The 17231-nt window shown below is 37.1% G+C and overlaps 1 protein-coding gene across 1 annotated transcript in view; it reads left to right on the forward strand.

Moving 5' to 3' along the window:
- The first annotated feature begins 13508 nt into the window (after positions 1-13508).
- Positions 13509-17231, forward strand: part of mkxa (mohawk homeobox a) — a 31319-nt gene continuing 27596 nt past the window's right edge. The window contains exons 1-3 of the mRNA XM_058793748.1: positions 13509-13734; positions 14426-14702; positions 17039-17198. Coding sequence (XP_058649731.1) covers positions 14527-14702; positions 17039-17198 — 336 coding nt within the window. The 5' untranslated portion in view covers positions 13509-13734; positions 14426-14526. The remainder of the gene's footprint in view (positions 13735-14425; positions 14703-17038; positions 17199-17231) is intronic.

A 17231-nucleotide genomic window follows, 5' to 3' on the forward strand; every position in this document is an offset into this window, starting at 1 on the left:
CACTCACACACATGGTTTCAACCAGACAAAGACAGTCCCATTAATGTGAAAAATTGCTCATAAATTCAATCAACAGTGACGTGAATGGGCAGAATGCTTGGAGAACTTGGAACAATGCAGTAGCAGGTCCCTTCTGCACTGCACTGAGTAAATATGATTTTGTGCATAATTGACGTGCAGCAGCTCCCTGATGAGATGGAGTATTTTGCGTTATTATTTGTTATTGAAAAAATATGGTGATGGCTCCTCTCAATGTCCTCATTAATTCTGCCTGTTAAAAGTAGGAGCGAGTATGAGGAAAATGAGACCACCTCAACAGTACGGCAGCAGCGTGCCTTTTGCTCAGACAGCCCCATAAAATGTAATCCTTAAAAATAATCATGTTTTATATTATCGGCATCAATCCAATGTCCAGTACTTTCACTACCAGATATAATGAACGCAAAACAACAAAACAAGCAAAGATACAATTACGCAAACTTGTGGAACAAACAGTGGAAATTTGTCATATAATGACTCAAATGTCAATGCTGCACTGTAAAAAGTGAAAATGTGCAGTTATTAACTTAAGGAGATTTTTTTTTACCTGATCTGAACCGGATTCTTGACTTTAGTTAGTGTACCCTACTGTAGATAGGTTGAGTCAACTATCCTTTATTCTTATGACTAAATCAAATCAGTTCATTTAGATAGTACCACATGAAGCAACATGGGGTTGTCTCAGTGGTCCTGGCTGTTATTCTAAATGTGTGAAGATGCATAGTTTGCTTCCAACCTCATTTGTGAACAAGATTCAAAGGGTACACATCCATCATTTTCATTATAGATTACAGAGTTTACCTTTTGCAGAGCATCAGAATAGATAGGACAGAATGTTAGTAGTCTATTGAGCAACAAAATTAAATGGTTTATAAGCACAAAGTTGGATATTCTCAATTCTGCGAGGCAAAATGTGAAAGTTGTATAATAATAATATACTATTATACATAATATTTTTGTTATAACAGTAATATAATACTATGTGTATATATTATACATTAATAATATTATATTAATATTCAATATTATATCTTATTACATAAATATTTGAATTGAGAAATATATTTATATAATATTATAATAACATATTTTATAATAATAATAATAATAATAAAGATATTTTTGCATTTGATAAATATGTCCTGCAATTATTGTAGGTACAAAATCAATAGTGCCCCAAAGCTGCCTTTTAGTGAATTTCACACTTTTTAAAGCTAAAATATATCACAGTGTTTCCATTGGGGTGGTGGGTCCAAAATGTAATTAAATGTACATTTTTAGGTTTTTGTGAAAATTACTTTTGCCAATCAACCAAAATCAGTGCATTCTAGGTAATCTGTTGTAGTACAGCGTGTTTTCTTTTAAGGACTACAGAGAACAGCCTCTACTACAGAATATGTGGAAGACTGAATTCAAAGCAAGACTTATAGTTTTAATATTCTCAATATTCCCAAATGTGACAATAAATTCATTAATAATGTATGTTTTTACTTCAACTAATAATTTAACATCATATAATTGGATCTGAAGACATTGCAGTAATTATTACAGTGAAAGCTTAAGTTTTATTATTCTCTGCTCACACCATGTTAGAAATCACATTTGCAGTTTTCTACAGTATTTAAATATGAGAAGTAGGAGACAAACGGAACTGAATGTTTGAATCAATATGGAGCTTGATTATAGCTGATTTCCTGTGGCTCCGTATTTGTCATACTGGATTCTCCTGTGTTGAGTCTATCATGTATGGCTAAGTGCAGTTTACTTCAACAGACTATAAACCAAGAGACTCTAAATGAGAATCATTGTCTTCTGAGTATACGACTCTGATCACCAAAAATAAATAAGGCCTTTTTTAAACCCAAGCAGTGCAGATGTTACAACCGCTACCATTCTTTTTTTACTTCCCCTCTTCATCCATCTTTGTCTCTCTCCGTTTCTCTCTCTGAGGTTGATGACTAGTAGGACATGCCTAACTAAGATCATTAAACAAATGTTGCGTGTTTGACTGAAGGACAGGAATTTATGGGATGGTGAGTTGAGGACAGAGGACATGTTTAAGTCATTGGGATGAGAATTAGTGCTCTAGCGTCTGTCTTCCTGCCCTGTCAGCTCAAAAGTGCAGACCGTTCTCAACCGCACTGCCTCAGCCTGTTCAAACCTCAGTTCACTTCTGATCCAGCCATACTTTTGTTTTTAAAAATGATGATCGCTACCTGAGATCTTAAATGAGAGAAAAAAATTATCTCAATGCATTTGAACATGCGTCTTTTGCAAACGTCTTCTGGATCTGTTATTTGATCAAGGATATTTTTCAAAGGGGCTAATGAGGGGTTTTGTCATCACACAGACACACACACACACCAGTTCAACCCTTAATATTTGGAAGTCAGTGGGGAGGGAAATACGCTGAGAAGTGCTTCACCTAAACCTCCATCTCTGCCCTCACCGAGAAATCTGACCTCATCACAACAACCAGGAACCGTTTCCTTATTAGATTTTGATTGAATTACATTGAATACAGTCTCGAATACAGTCTCATTTGTGTAAAATCATAATTCAGTGTGTTTACTTAAGGTCGTGGTGGGATGGAGCGATGAAATGCAAGTGCGTGCGCATGTGCTGCTTTTTGTGAAAATGAAACGCGTCTGTTTGAAGTGGAGGGTTCCCGCAGCTCCCTAGGCAGTGGGATAGAATATTTCATAAAGAAACTAATGACTAGTAAAATTTTCTTCCAAATATCAGAAGTGGCTTTGCCTTGCCTCAAGAGGACAAGAAGGCTGTGTTTTAATATAAAGCCAAATCGGGAGCAGAGCATCACGGCCGTTAGAATACACTGGAAGTTCATGCTCACTTAACACAGACCAAAGTTCCGCATGCACAATTCACTAGCTTTTTAGAGATTTTTTGGGTTTCTCACACACATATGCATACTAGTTTGCTCAGTATGTTGCAACAAAGTGTTAGGTTTCTGTTCTTTTGTGGTCACAAACCCTCAAAATGTAATACGCTCTCAAAGGTTAAATATGTCTTGTAATGCCTTTGCATAACTAGATGGTTTTGGTTTGCTCGCTCACTCCCTCCTTATTGCTCCAGTTCCCTCCCTCTGTCTTTTTTTCTCTTTTAAATGGTTTAACTGCCTCAAATGAATTCTGACGTTCCCATCCATAAAGTGTAAATAACTAGCTGGCCTAACAATAAATAAACAGAGAAATGAGTGTGCAAATACCACAGTGTCTGGGTCGGCTTTCAGACCTGTCCCCTATAAAGAGCTCAATGACTTTAATAAAGACTGCATTGGTGCTGACAGGCTATGCTTATGGTTACATACTTTATGGAGTTCACCGATTTATTACAATAGGAAAAATCACCTGTAGTATCAACCGGGGGCATAGGAATTATCTAAAATGGGGGTAGGGGGTGATAAATCTCATCAGCCTCTCTTCAAAATAAAGCAGTTTTAAAGAACTTAAGCATTAGGCCTATTCAGGCATTTTTATGAACTTTTACAATTAGAACTAAGTGTGGTTGAGCACTAGAGATTACTGTGTTCATGGTCAGTGCTAACAATAAAAGGTCAGAGATTAAAAACTTGTTAAATGTTACCGAGTTGCAAATAGTTTTAATCTGTTTAACAGCATTAACCTATAATTTTCGTGTGTGTGTGTGTGTGTGTATATACACTGTAAAAAATACAATTAACAAAATGCTGGAAGGGCAAAAATATTTAAGTTGAACTAATTTTATTGCTTGGGCTTAGTTGAGAAGACATTATATTAAGTCTACACAAATATATTTTAAAAACATTAAATGAATGGTTATTTTCAAATCCAGTCAATATTCAGAATGCTAAATGTTGACTTAACTAATAAAAACAAATCCAGCCAACACTGAGATCGTTCCACCTGAGTGACTTTGCGGGAGAAACGGCGCCGCCATCTTGTCAAGTTCACGCGTCAGGTAAGTTGCACTAAATAAATGGTTTATTTTTTAGACTAAATGTACCGAGAAAAACATGCAACATATTCAATTTTTTTTTGAGTGGACATTTAGAAAGTGTTTTATGAGTTGTATATCCGAAGAAAAGTGTCAAGTTCAGGTGTCAGGTAAGTGGCATTGAATAAATATTTGTACTTAACGTTAGACTGAATTTATCAAAACGTATATTTAAAAGGTGTAAATCTTTTATTTAAAATGTATATATTTATACACAAAAGTACAACATGTATGAAAATCGAATAAGCGTTGTAAGATATGTCTGAGAGAAATTTAAGTGAAGGAAATGTGGTCTTTCACCTTGTTTAATCCATAAAACACTTAATATCAAAAGCTATGTTACTATAATGAATTTTAGCTAATTTTGGCGTGTTGTATGATATTTTTTTTGTGTTTCCATGATGTGAAAAGATATGAAGAGGTCTTTCTCTCTTTTATAAGATATATTTTGCTATCCAGGTACAGAAACCGAATAATCAAATGTAAAATAGCACTGCATAGTCTTCACTGTAAAAATTAAATATAGTCAAACAAAAATTTATTCAGACACCTTCAACATTTCTCACATTATCACAGTTTATTTGCTATAGTTTAGAAAATGGTAATAAAATATGACAAGAATTCATCTTGATAATGTCAGATAACTTTGATAGAAAGGTATGTAATGCAACCAAAAATTCAGACAACTGTTAGTATGACAATATTTACACAATTATCAATACTTTGTTGACCAATTACCAAGCAATACTTAATTATGTTCAGTCTGTGGTGTAAAAAGGTCATTAGCAATTAAAGAAAAAACACGTAAGCAAAACATGGTCAAGTCAAAGTGTTTAAATAACTTTTGGTCCCAAATTTTAGTAGTCCACTGTATGAAGAATTTTGGGGTATAATATGTCACAGTTTACTTTATTTTGCTATGCTCACTTACAAAAATGAACTAGTGTCCTGCACCCACTAGTAAAAAGTATATCTGTGTCTGAATAATTTTTGGTTTGACTGTGGATTAATTCTTGTTAAAACTACAAAGTAATTCAGTCGAGCAGTGAGTGATTTTCTTTCTTTCATTTTCTTGGATTAACATTAAGGACACTTTAAGAGACAATGCATCCATTATAATGATACACATCCGATTTCTTTCTACACTGTTTACTTTCACTTAAGACATAACCGACAGTTTTTTCAAGGATACTCTCCAAGACGGGTATCTTGAGATAATTTTGTATGTATTTGTCGGTCGGTACAAGAGCAACAAGAGGCAAATTTGGTGTTCAAGCGCTTTGAGATGCGTCTCTGCGTGCGCCCTGTGCGCACAAAACACCGTGTCCGAGTGCTGAATTGGGCTCTTTCACATCTTTTTCTGTTTGCATGTTTAAACCGCGATTTTTGTATTTGTTCGTTCAGGTGCAGGAGGACTCGAAAGAGAGCTCAGTTCAGTGTTGCTATCTGCTGGCTGCGTGCGCACCGTACTCAGTTGAGTTTTTCCGAGTCTTGTTTGAATGCTTTAAACTCTTTCGAATGTTTAAATTGGCAAGGCTTAAAAACACGTGCAAATAATACGCTTTCGTGAAAAGACAAGACTACGAGAACCAGACAAGTCCTCTGCTCAATCTGACCTGTGTTGCAGCCTAGAATTAAACCACGCCATGCTGGTTTTGTCTGGCCAGAGGAGAACTGTCCCCGACTGAGACTGGTTCCTCCCAAGGTTTTTTCTCCATTCTGTCACCGATGGAGTTTTGGGTCCTTGCCGCTGTCGCCTTTTGGCTTTCTTATTTGGGGACGCTTGGCTGATTGCACAGACATTATTGGAAGAGAGCAGCTGAACTGGATGATGTCAACACTGAATCACCAATGAACTGACTTTAACTGGAAAAATGACTTGTTATAGACCCTTTTTCTGTTAGTAAACATTGTGACGTTTTTCTGTGGGCGGGGCTTAGGTGGAGGCAGAAAGATTCCACTGACCGCTTCACTAACGCTAGCTATGAAGTTAGTTACCTTGTTTTTTTAACAATGGCTGTAGAAAAGGCGATTTTACCTGCATATGTAAAGTCACTCACTGTGCAGGACTAGGCGATTGTTATTTAAATAAGTTAACTTTAACGGACAAAATCAGATTGGCCGACCCTATGCTCATGGATGGACGATCTGACAGGATTACCTCCGATTGAGTAACTCGAGTCGCATATAACATTAGAGAAACCTAACGAGTAGTAAAGAGAAACTCACCTGTGTCTATCTAGTCATGAAGATGTACATATATTTCAGTTTCAGCTGGCAACTATTTTTACAGCTAATGTTGAGACGTGAGAGTGAACTGGGCCAAAATACAAAAAGTAAGTTAAACATTCAATGTGATGGATAGGCCTATATTATTTGAAGATGTATTTATCATGGCCAAATAGTTATTTTAAAGTATATAATGTATATATACATCCTGTAAATTATGTAAGTTAAGTTTACAATACTTTACATACAGTACGTTTAAAGGAAGATGTGAATAGTTTCTAGAAATAAAAATTCCAGAAATTAATTTTGAACTTTCTGTATTTGATTATTCTTTCTTGTTAAGTTCTTAGAAAGTCCAGCCACTATCAATCACAACAATGTATATTACAGATGATTAAGCATATAAATCGTCAGTTTGTTGTTTTACACACATGTACACAGACATTATTTCGTAGTTGTGAGATGCATAAGAAATCTTTAGACACGTAACACAAACCATAATCCATAACAACAAAAGACAATACTTTATTTAACCTTTTCTGATAAGAAGTGTGTGCTGCAAACGCGAGCATTTTTGACGATCGTTTCTGTCAAGTCCGCTCGTTTTATCTCGTTTAAACACGGCTGTCGTCGGTTTTTTGTCTGGGAGTGGCAGCAGGTATGCGTTAAAATTTCAGATTGGAGCCTGTACTATGTCGATTCTTGCATCCAACATCACAAGAAGATTATATTTTAAGCTCCTTGTGTAGCCGAATCTGCACTGGTTTGAATGGGCCGCCTCCAGTTTTCCTTTTGTTTTGCCTCCAGCTAGCGCTGTGACGTAATCGTGACGTTGGCGCAAAAAGGGTCTATTGTCCTCTTGCATTATTGACAAACTATTTTCCTCTTTGACTCTGTAAAGCTTTTATTAATTAATTTGCTGTTAATTTACTGACACTCAGGCCATCCAAGATGTAGGTGTCTTTTTTCTTCATTCCTGTATGTTTAATTTGTATGAAAAATGTTATAAATGGAGATTGTTATTAAATAAAGGCTATTATGTGTGTTTTTAGTGATTGATAAACACCAGTTAATCATTTTGAATAATTGTGTTAAACTATAAAAATGTTTATGTAGTTCCCCAGCAATTTGTTATGATGCCCAAATAATAAATCTTAGTTGAGGTAACTCATAAAACACATGGAGTAAACAGTTCAATTTTAATTGATGTAACTTCTAAATGTAGTCTTCTAAACGTTTGACCAATTAAAACATTTTAGTTGAATGGACTATAAAACTAGTTCACTAAAGGTTGAGCCAACAAAAAAATAACAATCCAGATAACACTTTGAAGTCAGAAATTGACTGAACATAACATTTCTGTGGAACGAGTTAATAAATAATTAGTTGAAAATGCTTGACTTTTTACAGTGTATATATATATATATATATGTATATGTGTGTGTATATATATATATATATATATATATATATATATATATATGTATATATGTATGCACCAAAATAAAGTTTTTGTTTACATAGCATGTGTATACTGTGTATGTTTATGTATATATAAATACACACCCATGCATGTATATATTTAAGAAAAATTTTACTTTTATATATATTTATATATAATAAATTTTATGAATATAAATATATACATGTATATTTACATGTAAATATTTTCAAAATATACACTCTGTGTGCTTAATTATTTATACATAACAAATATACACAGTATACACATACTATGTAAACAAAAACTTTTATTTTGGATGCGATTATTTGCGACACTGACAACGTGACGACATTATTTCAAACACGGAAAGATTTCAATACACACAATTTTTCAAGTTTAAGTTCACCAAAGCTTATCTACTCTCCTGTCTGATTTGCTTGTTGGACAAAATGGCGGATTTGTCGTTATGATTGGTTAGATCGCCTGTCAGTCAAGCTCCCTGCAAAAGGGTCAGTTGCTCCATAATGCAATGGAGACTGTTGGGCTTATGAATATTAATAATTTCTGCATTCGCCCAAACTGAATGATTCAGTTACTTATTTATAAAGACTTTGGCTGCATCCAAGTATGCATACTTCCCTACTATATAGTAGACGAAAAAACAGTATGTGAAAAGAGTAGCATGTCCGAATTCACAGTATTCATATAGGCAAAAAGTCCCTGAATCACTTGTAATTTCTGACGAGATTCTGGAGCGTGCATCCAATGAACACTTTATTATCCCCTGAGGCAATGAGAGAGGATTTGTGAAGTGACTCAACTGATGTAGGTAACATGACAAATTAAGTATGTCTGGATTACATTCATTCTACAAACATTCAAACTATAGAAAGTTTTTTAACAGTCGTTGAGTAATTACTTATTCAAAAGAAGTACCCACTCAGAGAGTGTGATGTTCCTGCTTTTGCCTTAGTGTTGCCTTTTGCTGAAGCAACAAAGCCGGCAGAAGCTTCAGATTGCTCCTAAAGGAAATATGTCTTTCAACAAATCGTTTAAATGAGTGATTCATTCATGTAGTCAGTGGCTGCATCTGAATATGCGTACTTCCCTACTGTAGTAGGTGAAAAACAATATGTGAAATGAGTACTATGTCCAAATTCACAATATTCACAAATACTTGGTGGGATTCTGAAGTGTGCAGAAAATGGACACATGAGGCCATGGGAGAGGATTTGTGAACAGCAGTAAAGTAAAATGACTGATGCTGTAGGTCGCATGACACAGGGGTGCACATAACTGGGGTGCCATAAGAGAACCTGGAGATTTGGTTTGGTCCTCACACTGCACATAGTGTGACCCATTAAATATAACTATAAAACAATAATGATAATAGTGATAATTGTTACGGGTTGCGTGGTTGTAGTAAATATAAATGACTATAAATGAAAGGCAGGAGAACGAAACGGCTTCAACACACCATTCCCACTTTATTAACTTAAGAACGTCCAAACACAAAGGGAGAACTGAGGACTTTTAAAGGAGAGAGAACAAAAGAGCAAACAACGTAATTAAACTCAGGTGGGGACAATGAAACGATAATTAACTAACAAGGAACGGAACTAAACCAAATAAGGACAGACGGGAACTCAGACAGGCAGACACATGACAATAATATTATTGCACTTTATTTATTTATTTAGTTTTTAAAAAAAATATAAAATAAACAAAATAATAAATTGTAATATTATTATATTTTAAAATAAAAAAGGAGTATTAAATAGTAATTGTGCATTAACAGCTGTCAACCATGTCGCAATGAGCGTTCTGAACTTATTTGTACAGCGCACTTTTTATTTTGGTCATGCATGCGCACATGCGTACCACTTATGTGCACCCCTGCAAATGAAGTACATTTGAATTAAATTCATACTATACACAACATACCTTTTTGTAACAGACGAAAGATAACATTCAAAAGAAGTAGCCTACCTACTCAAAATGTTTTAAACAAATCATTCGAGTGAACAATTCAATGACTCATTCATAAAGACAGTTACCTGTGTAACTTATCTTACTGCTGTAACAATGCAACTTGCAGAATGTATTATATTATATTATATTATTATAGAAAAATGATGCTAGTTAATGAGTCTGATATGACAATATGAAAGTAACCTGATATAAGTGTATATAGCCTACTAAGTATACATTACCTACCTCCCACACACACACATCAAACACTTGGACATATAGAAGGTCTAGAGCAGCACAGACCTTCCCCTTTCTGGGTTCTAAACCTGCCTGGGAGGCTTGTGGCTCTGGACCAAGAATGATATTATCCTTGAATTTTCATCAGGATGTGTTCATCAAACTCTCAGCACCCAACATGGGTGAGAGAAAGAGAGAGGAGGTTGAGACCGAGACGGAAAAAGACAGACAGAGGGAGTACAGCGGCAGGCCAACTGCTGATGATTATCAGATTTTTTTTTCTGCTCATATAGTGTGTTCGAGACTGTGTAATGGGAGCTTTTTGCTTTGGATTTTTACACAGCAGGAGAAGGTGGTGGTAACTGATCGGACCAGATATATCAAACTGCTGCCAATCATCCTCATGTGCCACAATCTTTTATGGTTTTTACGTATTTGATGTACTGCTGCTAGTTGCTTATAATGCTATCTGTAAATCACATAATGGCAGCATGTCTAAATGTGCTCCATGTAATGTTATATTGAAGTTCCTTTGTTCTCCTGAAATCTAAAATAAACCCATGCGCTGTCAGCGTGCACACAGGATTCTTAATATGAGGTCACGGCGTCCAACCTCAATACACCAACCGCACGAATAAGCAGCCACTTCAAAAAAGGAACAGTATTAACTCTGAAAACAGTGCAACCTGAAAAGATAACAGCATGCCAAAACACAGAGCCAGGCGACCCAGTAGATTACTAAACAAAACACGACACGCATACTTCACAGGCATTGATGTATTTTAGGAAACCGTCTTTAAAAGAAAAACGCAGCTTAAGAAAGAAAGGCGAGGTGGGAAAAAAATGAACCAACAGCTCAACACACAATTATTCTTCAAGACATTGCGTTTGCCAGCTTGAAAGACGCTAATGCCATTCAGACTGGACACCGTAATGGCCTTAAGTATGTGTGGAAAGGCTGCTGCGAGTACACATACTTTGACTTGTGCTCTAAATGTTCAAGGTAATTTGAAAAACACTGATTGAATCACTTTTAACAATCTCTAATGGGTGTAATTGTTGAACGGTTTATATTTTCCACAAGGCCCAATGATTTTAACAAATCTTGTCTGTGGCTTATTTCTTTAAGTGGCCCCAACAGCACAACCTTCAGTGGCTGCTCAACTCAAGGCCAGTGTGAAAATGTTGGTTTAAATGAGGGACAGACTGTATTAATGGTAGCACAAAAGGGATTTGAGCTTTTAATGAGAGGACATGTTGACATCGAGGTAATGTCAGGAAATTACAACTATACGGCAAAAGAACTACCTGCGTTTAATTTAGCCCAGTTCCATTACTACTTGGTTCGCCATGTTGGAAACTGTGAGAAACATGGTTGGATCTCGTCTAGCCCTAAAACATCCTGAAAGCTCTAGCGGTGTGGCATTTAGTTGAATAAAACATCTTGGTTTGTCATCAAACTTGTGTGTTGAACGTGGGGTTTGGGTTAGTTCTTCATAAACACTTAATTGTTTTTTTATGCAGATGCTGTTGCGGCAACTCAGCGAATAAAACACAAGTATGTTGCCCCAGCAGAAGAGGAAATAAAATAGTAATGAAGAACACTTGGGTTCATTGCTCACGGGTTCAGTAAAAGATTTTCTGTCAGATTTTCTCTTTGCAAGCCAACCTGCATCTTTAACTTGAAAATAAAGGTTCCATAAGGAGGTTTTCACAGTGATGCCGTAGAATAACAATTTTGGGTTCCGCAAAGAACCTTACAATGAACAGTTCTTAAAAGAATCATTCTTTTCAACATTTTAATCCAGAACCTATTTTCTATAAATAGAATGTTTTGTGCAATGTTAAAGGGTGTTCATAGAACCATAAATGCCAATGAAAACTCTTTGTTTTTAAGTGTACTGTCAAATTATAGGTATTTAGTGATACCACCAGCAGGTCTTTGGTTCTCTCCGAGTTTTTCCTTGCCCACTGACGACCCATGGATCTGCTTTGTGACAGCTTGGTCGAAACTACAAATAAGCCTGACTAGATCTTAAATAAGACACTTGGTCTGGCAGACACCCAAAACACCAGGGTAGTTCACTGGTGAAGTGCATTTAAGGGTCATTACACTTTCTGCAAGGCTTCACAGCGCACATTATCTCTCCCTTTGACCACACCACAGCAGTGGGCATCCCACAAAATGAAGTACACCACAAAGTGATGTGACTACCTGCCCAGGGGCATGTGGTTACCCTGGAGATGCCACTGTTAGAGTAAACCTGTGGGCACCCACATGTGGTAAACCCCTGGTAGACAAGAGACAGTAAGAGAAAAGACATCGTTTCAGTGGTCGTTAGTGGTCGAGCAGCACTGTCTTTTTCTCTCCACGAACTGCATTCACGAGGGGAGTGAGTCACTCTGCTGATCCCCGGGAGTGTTTGTTCATTAAATAGGTAAAAATACACCCAAATAAAAGGAACGCGCCAATTATACGGGGCGTAAGGAGCGCACATGTGCCTCCGAGTTTAGTCACTTCACCTCCAAACACTACCCTGGATAAACCCGAAAGACACAGTCAATGGCATTCAATGCGACGTGTAAGTCGTGTAATTTGGGAAAATGAGAGGGTACCAGAATCACATCGATGCTCGCGAGGGAACTCACGCGAGCAGCGTTTCCTCAGCACGCTAAGTCTCCCGATAAAGCATCGCACATGGCGTTGATATAATTAATTTGTTTATATATTGGTTTATAGAGGTTCTTAAGCGAACTGGAATAGAAGTAATTGTAGACCTCGGTAACCATGTTTGGGAAAGAATTAGGTTGTTCAATGAAGTGATTCCGCTCTCAAAATGTTAAGACAATAAAAATGAGGTCTCGAGGGATTTTCTGTCCTAGAGCGGTAAGCGTTTTTGGTGAACGAGAGGAACCCAGACTTCCGCAAGGTCTCTCGTTATTACAGGGAATGAAACCAAATAGCCTATATTATTTAACGACAGCATGGGATTTGATATGATGTCTGATATGAAATACAAATTAGATTACTTTAAGATAGTCAGAACGTGCATTTTAACGATAATGAATCACGATATCAAGGGATGCACATATGTGCCCATAGCAAAAACGTATTTTATGTAGGCCTAACCTACTTGACATCAATTTAGGCTACCTATTTTATGTAGTCTAAGTAGTGGATTTATAAGCTAATTTGTCAAATATCTAATAAGTATAACCTAACACTAAGTTACAGACAAAAAAGAAAAACAAATCCGTTACAACACTTCTTTAATTTCGTGTTTCTGAACATTAGTAGTCTATTAATCTCTTCTCCCCACGCCTAAATATAAATGGCTTATTTCTCTACTCGACTGCAATTTATCCATTAATTTGTCTCGCGTCAAAATTGTGACTGTTTTGCACATCAGACTCAGGTGAAGCTGCTTCTGATAAACTGCGTCCAATCACACCAGCTCTGGCTGATTTTAGTAACTTTATCCAACTCTCATGCAGTCGGCTGATGGACGCGTTCCAGACGTGAACCCACACAAGGGAATACACTGTTGCGCTGGATGTCTCCCGGTAGCCTCCCCCTGCAGGGCGGCGGAACCGGCATAAAACAATCACTGTATGTTCGCCGTCTGATCCGCTTAGCTGGGAAACACGAGACGAGTCGTGTATTCATGTTTCCGGGCGCGCTTGAATAAAGCACAGAGGCGAAAGCGGTTCGTGTGGTTTGCGCACAGGATCTTAGAGCGGAGAACATGTGAGAGGGGAATGGGAAACTGGAAACTGGATTACACTTTACAGAAAGACGCAGAAGGGGTTACGTTCAGGTAGGTTCATGTTTTACTAGTGTTTTCACTTCTGACTTCTAAATGCTTTCACTAAGTGAGTCGTGTCGCGTCACATTCATTGAACTATGACAGGGATGTCATACAGTTTTTTGGTTCATTTCCATCGCGCACTGTGGATGGCATAGAAGGTCCCCAAATGTTAACTTTTCTCTCATAAATCGGTTTCTCTCTCCATAGGGATGTAAAAAATAGATAAAAAGTTCTTTAAAAAAATAATAAAATTAATTAATCACATCAGATGAAGTAGGCTAGATGATAAACAAATATTTTATGACACACGTTCTGTTCTAGTCGTATGAAATAAGCTATTTGTGTGTTACTTACCGGTCAACGCGGGATTATAGACCTCCTTGTGTCAAACAGGCATCATTCATTCTGAATACTTCTAATGTTATGCAAGTTTGCATAAATACACTCTGCAGAAGTTTAAAACATGTCAGAGTCATCCGTTCCGTCAAATATTCCTCACCCGCGCCTGTCTCAGACTTGCGCTTGATCAGATCTGAGTGTTTTGTTTTGACTGAGGTGATCATCTTTTGGCGTTTTTAGGCTACATTAATATTAAAACAGTTTTTATCTACAGAAAATGAAGTTTGTCTGAAATGTATGTCTGTGGGGAAATCACCGATAGTGATAGTGAACATAAATGTCATCTTTTTCTGTCTCACAGGATTTTGACAAGGCGCAGCGGCTCCGTTGAGTAGGACATCCCCGCGGCGGCCAGGGCGCTTTCAGCGGACACAGGGGGAAAGAAGGACTAATATACCAAAGATGAACACAATTGTGTTTAATAAGTTAAGCAGCCAGGTTTTATTCGAAGAGAAGGCGAATGAGGTGGAAAGAAGCAGTCGAAATTATTTAGAGGTGATAGATGGACAGCATCCGGACCTGCTCGCCAGCAGCCCAGTCATCAAAGACAGCTCAGCTATCCGGCACAGGAGATCCGGGTATGTCACTAACTTCAGTGTCTTTTATAAAATGTAGCCTACTGCAGGTTCGTGGACGTGTTGCCTACTTTTTAAAAAAAATCCATTAACAATACTCCAAAAATGAAGCGGATGCACTGTAAAATATTTTCATCATGTTTCATTAAGTGAAATAGCCTATTTGTTTCCATCAATTTCACTCGATTTTCTTAATATTCGAAATGGTCTAAAAATAGAACGTATTTATCACTGCAGATTGTCACATTAGCACCGCAAGTTTTAAAGGTTGCATTCTTTCACAGTGGATGATAACTGCTTTGCACATCATTTATTTTTCAAGACGGAATGATCAGCCTAATTATTCTGGTAAGATACTTAGCAAGAAAAAAAACAAAAAACCCGAATATAATGATAGCCTGTTTAAGTCATCTGTGGTCATTTTTAACGCTGTTAATGCTTTCAACCGCGTGACAGCACAGAGAACCTTATTAAAGATAAACATCAAGTTGTTCGGTTTTAGAGCCAACGGTGAAAAGCAGTGGCACATCCAACTGTTTGACTTTTCATAGTCTTTGTGTTTGCTTTCCATAGATTTGCGCTCAGTTGTGGTTAGAGAGCATATGGTTTGAATTTACAGCCTGCTCGCCTTCTTCTTATCTAGGATACGTTGAGGTTTCAAAAAGAGAATTGCAGGAAATTAATATTCACAATTCAATTAAGTCGCTGTCGATGGTGCTGAATTAGCAGGGGCTTGTCGTTGGGGTACATGAGGTCATTCGTGTTCGGTAGCAAATTTAAAACACGTCCAGGCCTGTTTCTAATAAATAAACATTTCCTTCAACTCTATGTGTGGTCCAGTCAATCACGAATATTTTTGTAGTGAGGGCGCAAGAAGAAACCATGTCATCCCTTATTTGCCCTCCGAACCCAGCGCGTTCAGCCTCGCCGCCCCAAGCTGTTTACCCCAACCTGTTTTCTATTTGCAGACAACACAGTGCTTCATTATACGACTGCGATACACAGCAACACCGAACCTAAAAGTGATGTCTTGTGAAAAGCTTGTGCAAACATCCTCCGCTGCGGGTGCGTCTGGCTCGCGCTTACTGAAGGCCCGTTTGCGCGTGTAAGCGGAGCCAATAGGATAACACTATAGCCGCGCTGCTGGCCTCAAGGGGAATATCACTGCTAATGAAAATTATTAATATAAATACAGAGGTGTGTGTCGCCGATATCGAGAACAGGCAGGGAAAGAAACTTCTTTAGGTTGTTAATACAGTTCTGGGTTACAAGGAAAATATTTGCTGAACATGAACCTCGGAGCGTTGGGGAAAATATGTTAAATGTGTAGTCAGGTTTTTGGAAGATAACAAGGTGATATAACAGCGCCATACTGACATCTACAGGTTTAAATAACCAGCTTCTGTTCTCTCTTGAAAATAAAGGTTCCAATTAGAAGAAAAACTGACTTGCTACAGGAGAGCATTTTAAAGTTTTACAAATAACTTATTTTTTTTTCTCTCTCTCTCTCTCTCTCTCTCTCGCCTACTGAAACCAATGCGTTGATCTGAAGAACCTGTATTGGGTTCCTCATGAAAGAGGAACCATTAAATTTTAAAAAGTGTGATACTAAACATTAATTGAGAACAAAAGTGACTGTTAGACTTTGTACACATTTTTATTCTGCAGATTTGAATTTTTATTTTTATTTTCAAACGATTCCAGTCCCTAGAAGACTAGAGGAATACAGCACATGTGTCATTGTGCAGATGCTGGATTACATGCAGCTATTTCAGTGCACCATTATTGTTTTTTGCAGCCGGACTGTGAACTGATTTTGAATGAAAAACCCTCACTGGGAGAGTTAATTATAGCATGATGCTGGTTTTACAGAGCATGAGTATTAATTAGGCTCTCATGTAAGAATGTTTAACCCTTACGTAATCTCTTAAAATTGAACATAACATTTTTAGATGCTTTCTTTTAAACATTGCTTGTATTTTAAATTTCAATTTTCAACAAAAAGTTCTAAACATTTACCTTGAGGTCATTGGTCTGCTCATTGAATATCACTTTTACAAGAAGGTGGTTGTTATTTCATATTGACAATCAAAATAATAATAATAATAAACATTTAATTTATTCTGTTAATTCTTCAATATATTATTTTCCTGACATTTCTTAGCAATAAAACAGAAGGCAGCAAGAATGCCCCCAAAGAATTAAAAATCCTTTTCTCACTGTGGAAAATATGTAATAAATCAATCCTATGGAATTTCTCCTCATAAGTGCCCATTCTGAAGTCTTGTGTAATTGTCATGAGATTTATGTGGCTTGTGTCGGCTTGTTTTTCTCCACAGGTCTCGTCAGAACCCAGGAAAGGTACGGCATAAACGGCAAGCTCTGCAAGACATGGCCAGGCCTTTAAAACAGTGGCTCTACAAACACCGGGACAATCCGTACCCCACTAAAACAGAGAAAATCCTTCTTGCGCTTGGCTCACAAATGACACTTGTGCAGGTGAGTAAGATCATTTTCCACAACTTTTCCATA

Source organism: Onychostoma macrolepis, chromosome 12, assembly GCF_012432095.1.
Source record: "Onychostoma macrolepis isolate SWU-2019 chromosome 12, ASM1243209v1, whole genome shotgun sequence".
NCBI lineage: Eukaryota > Metazoa > Chordata > Actinopteri > Cypriniformes > Cyprinidae > Onychostoma > Onychostoma macrolepis.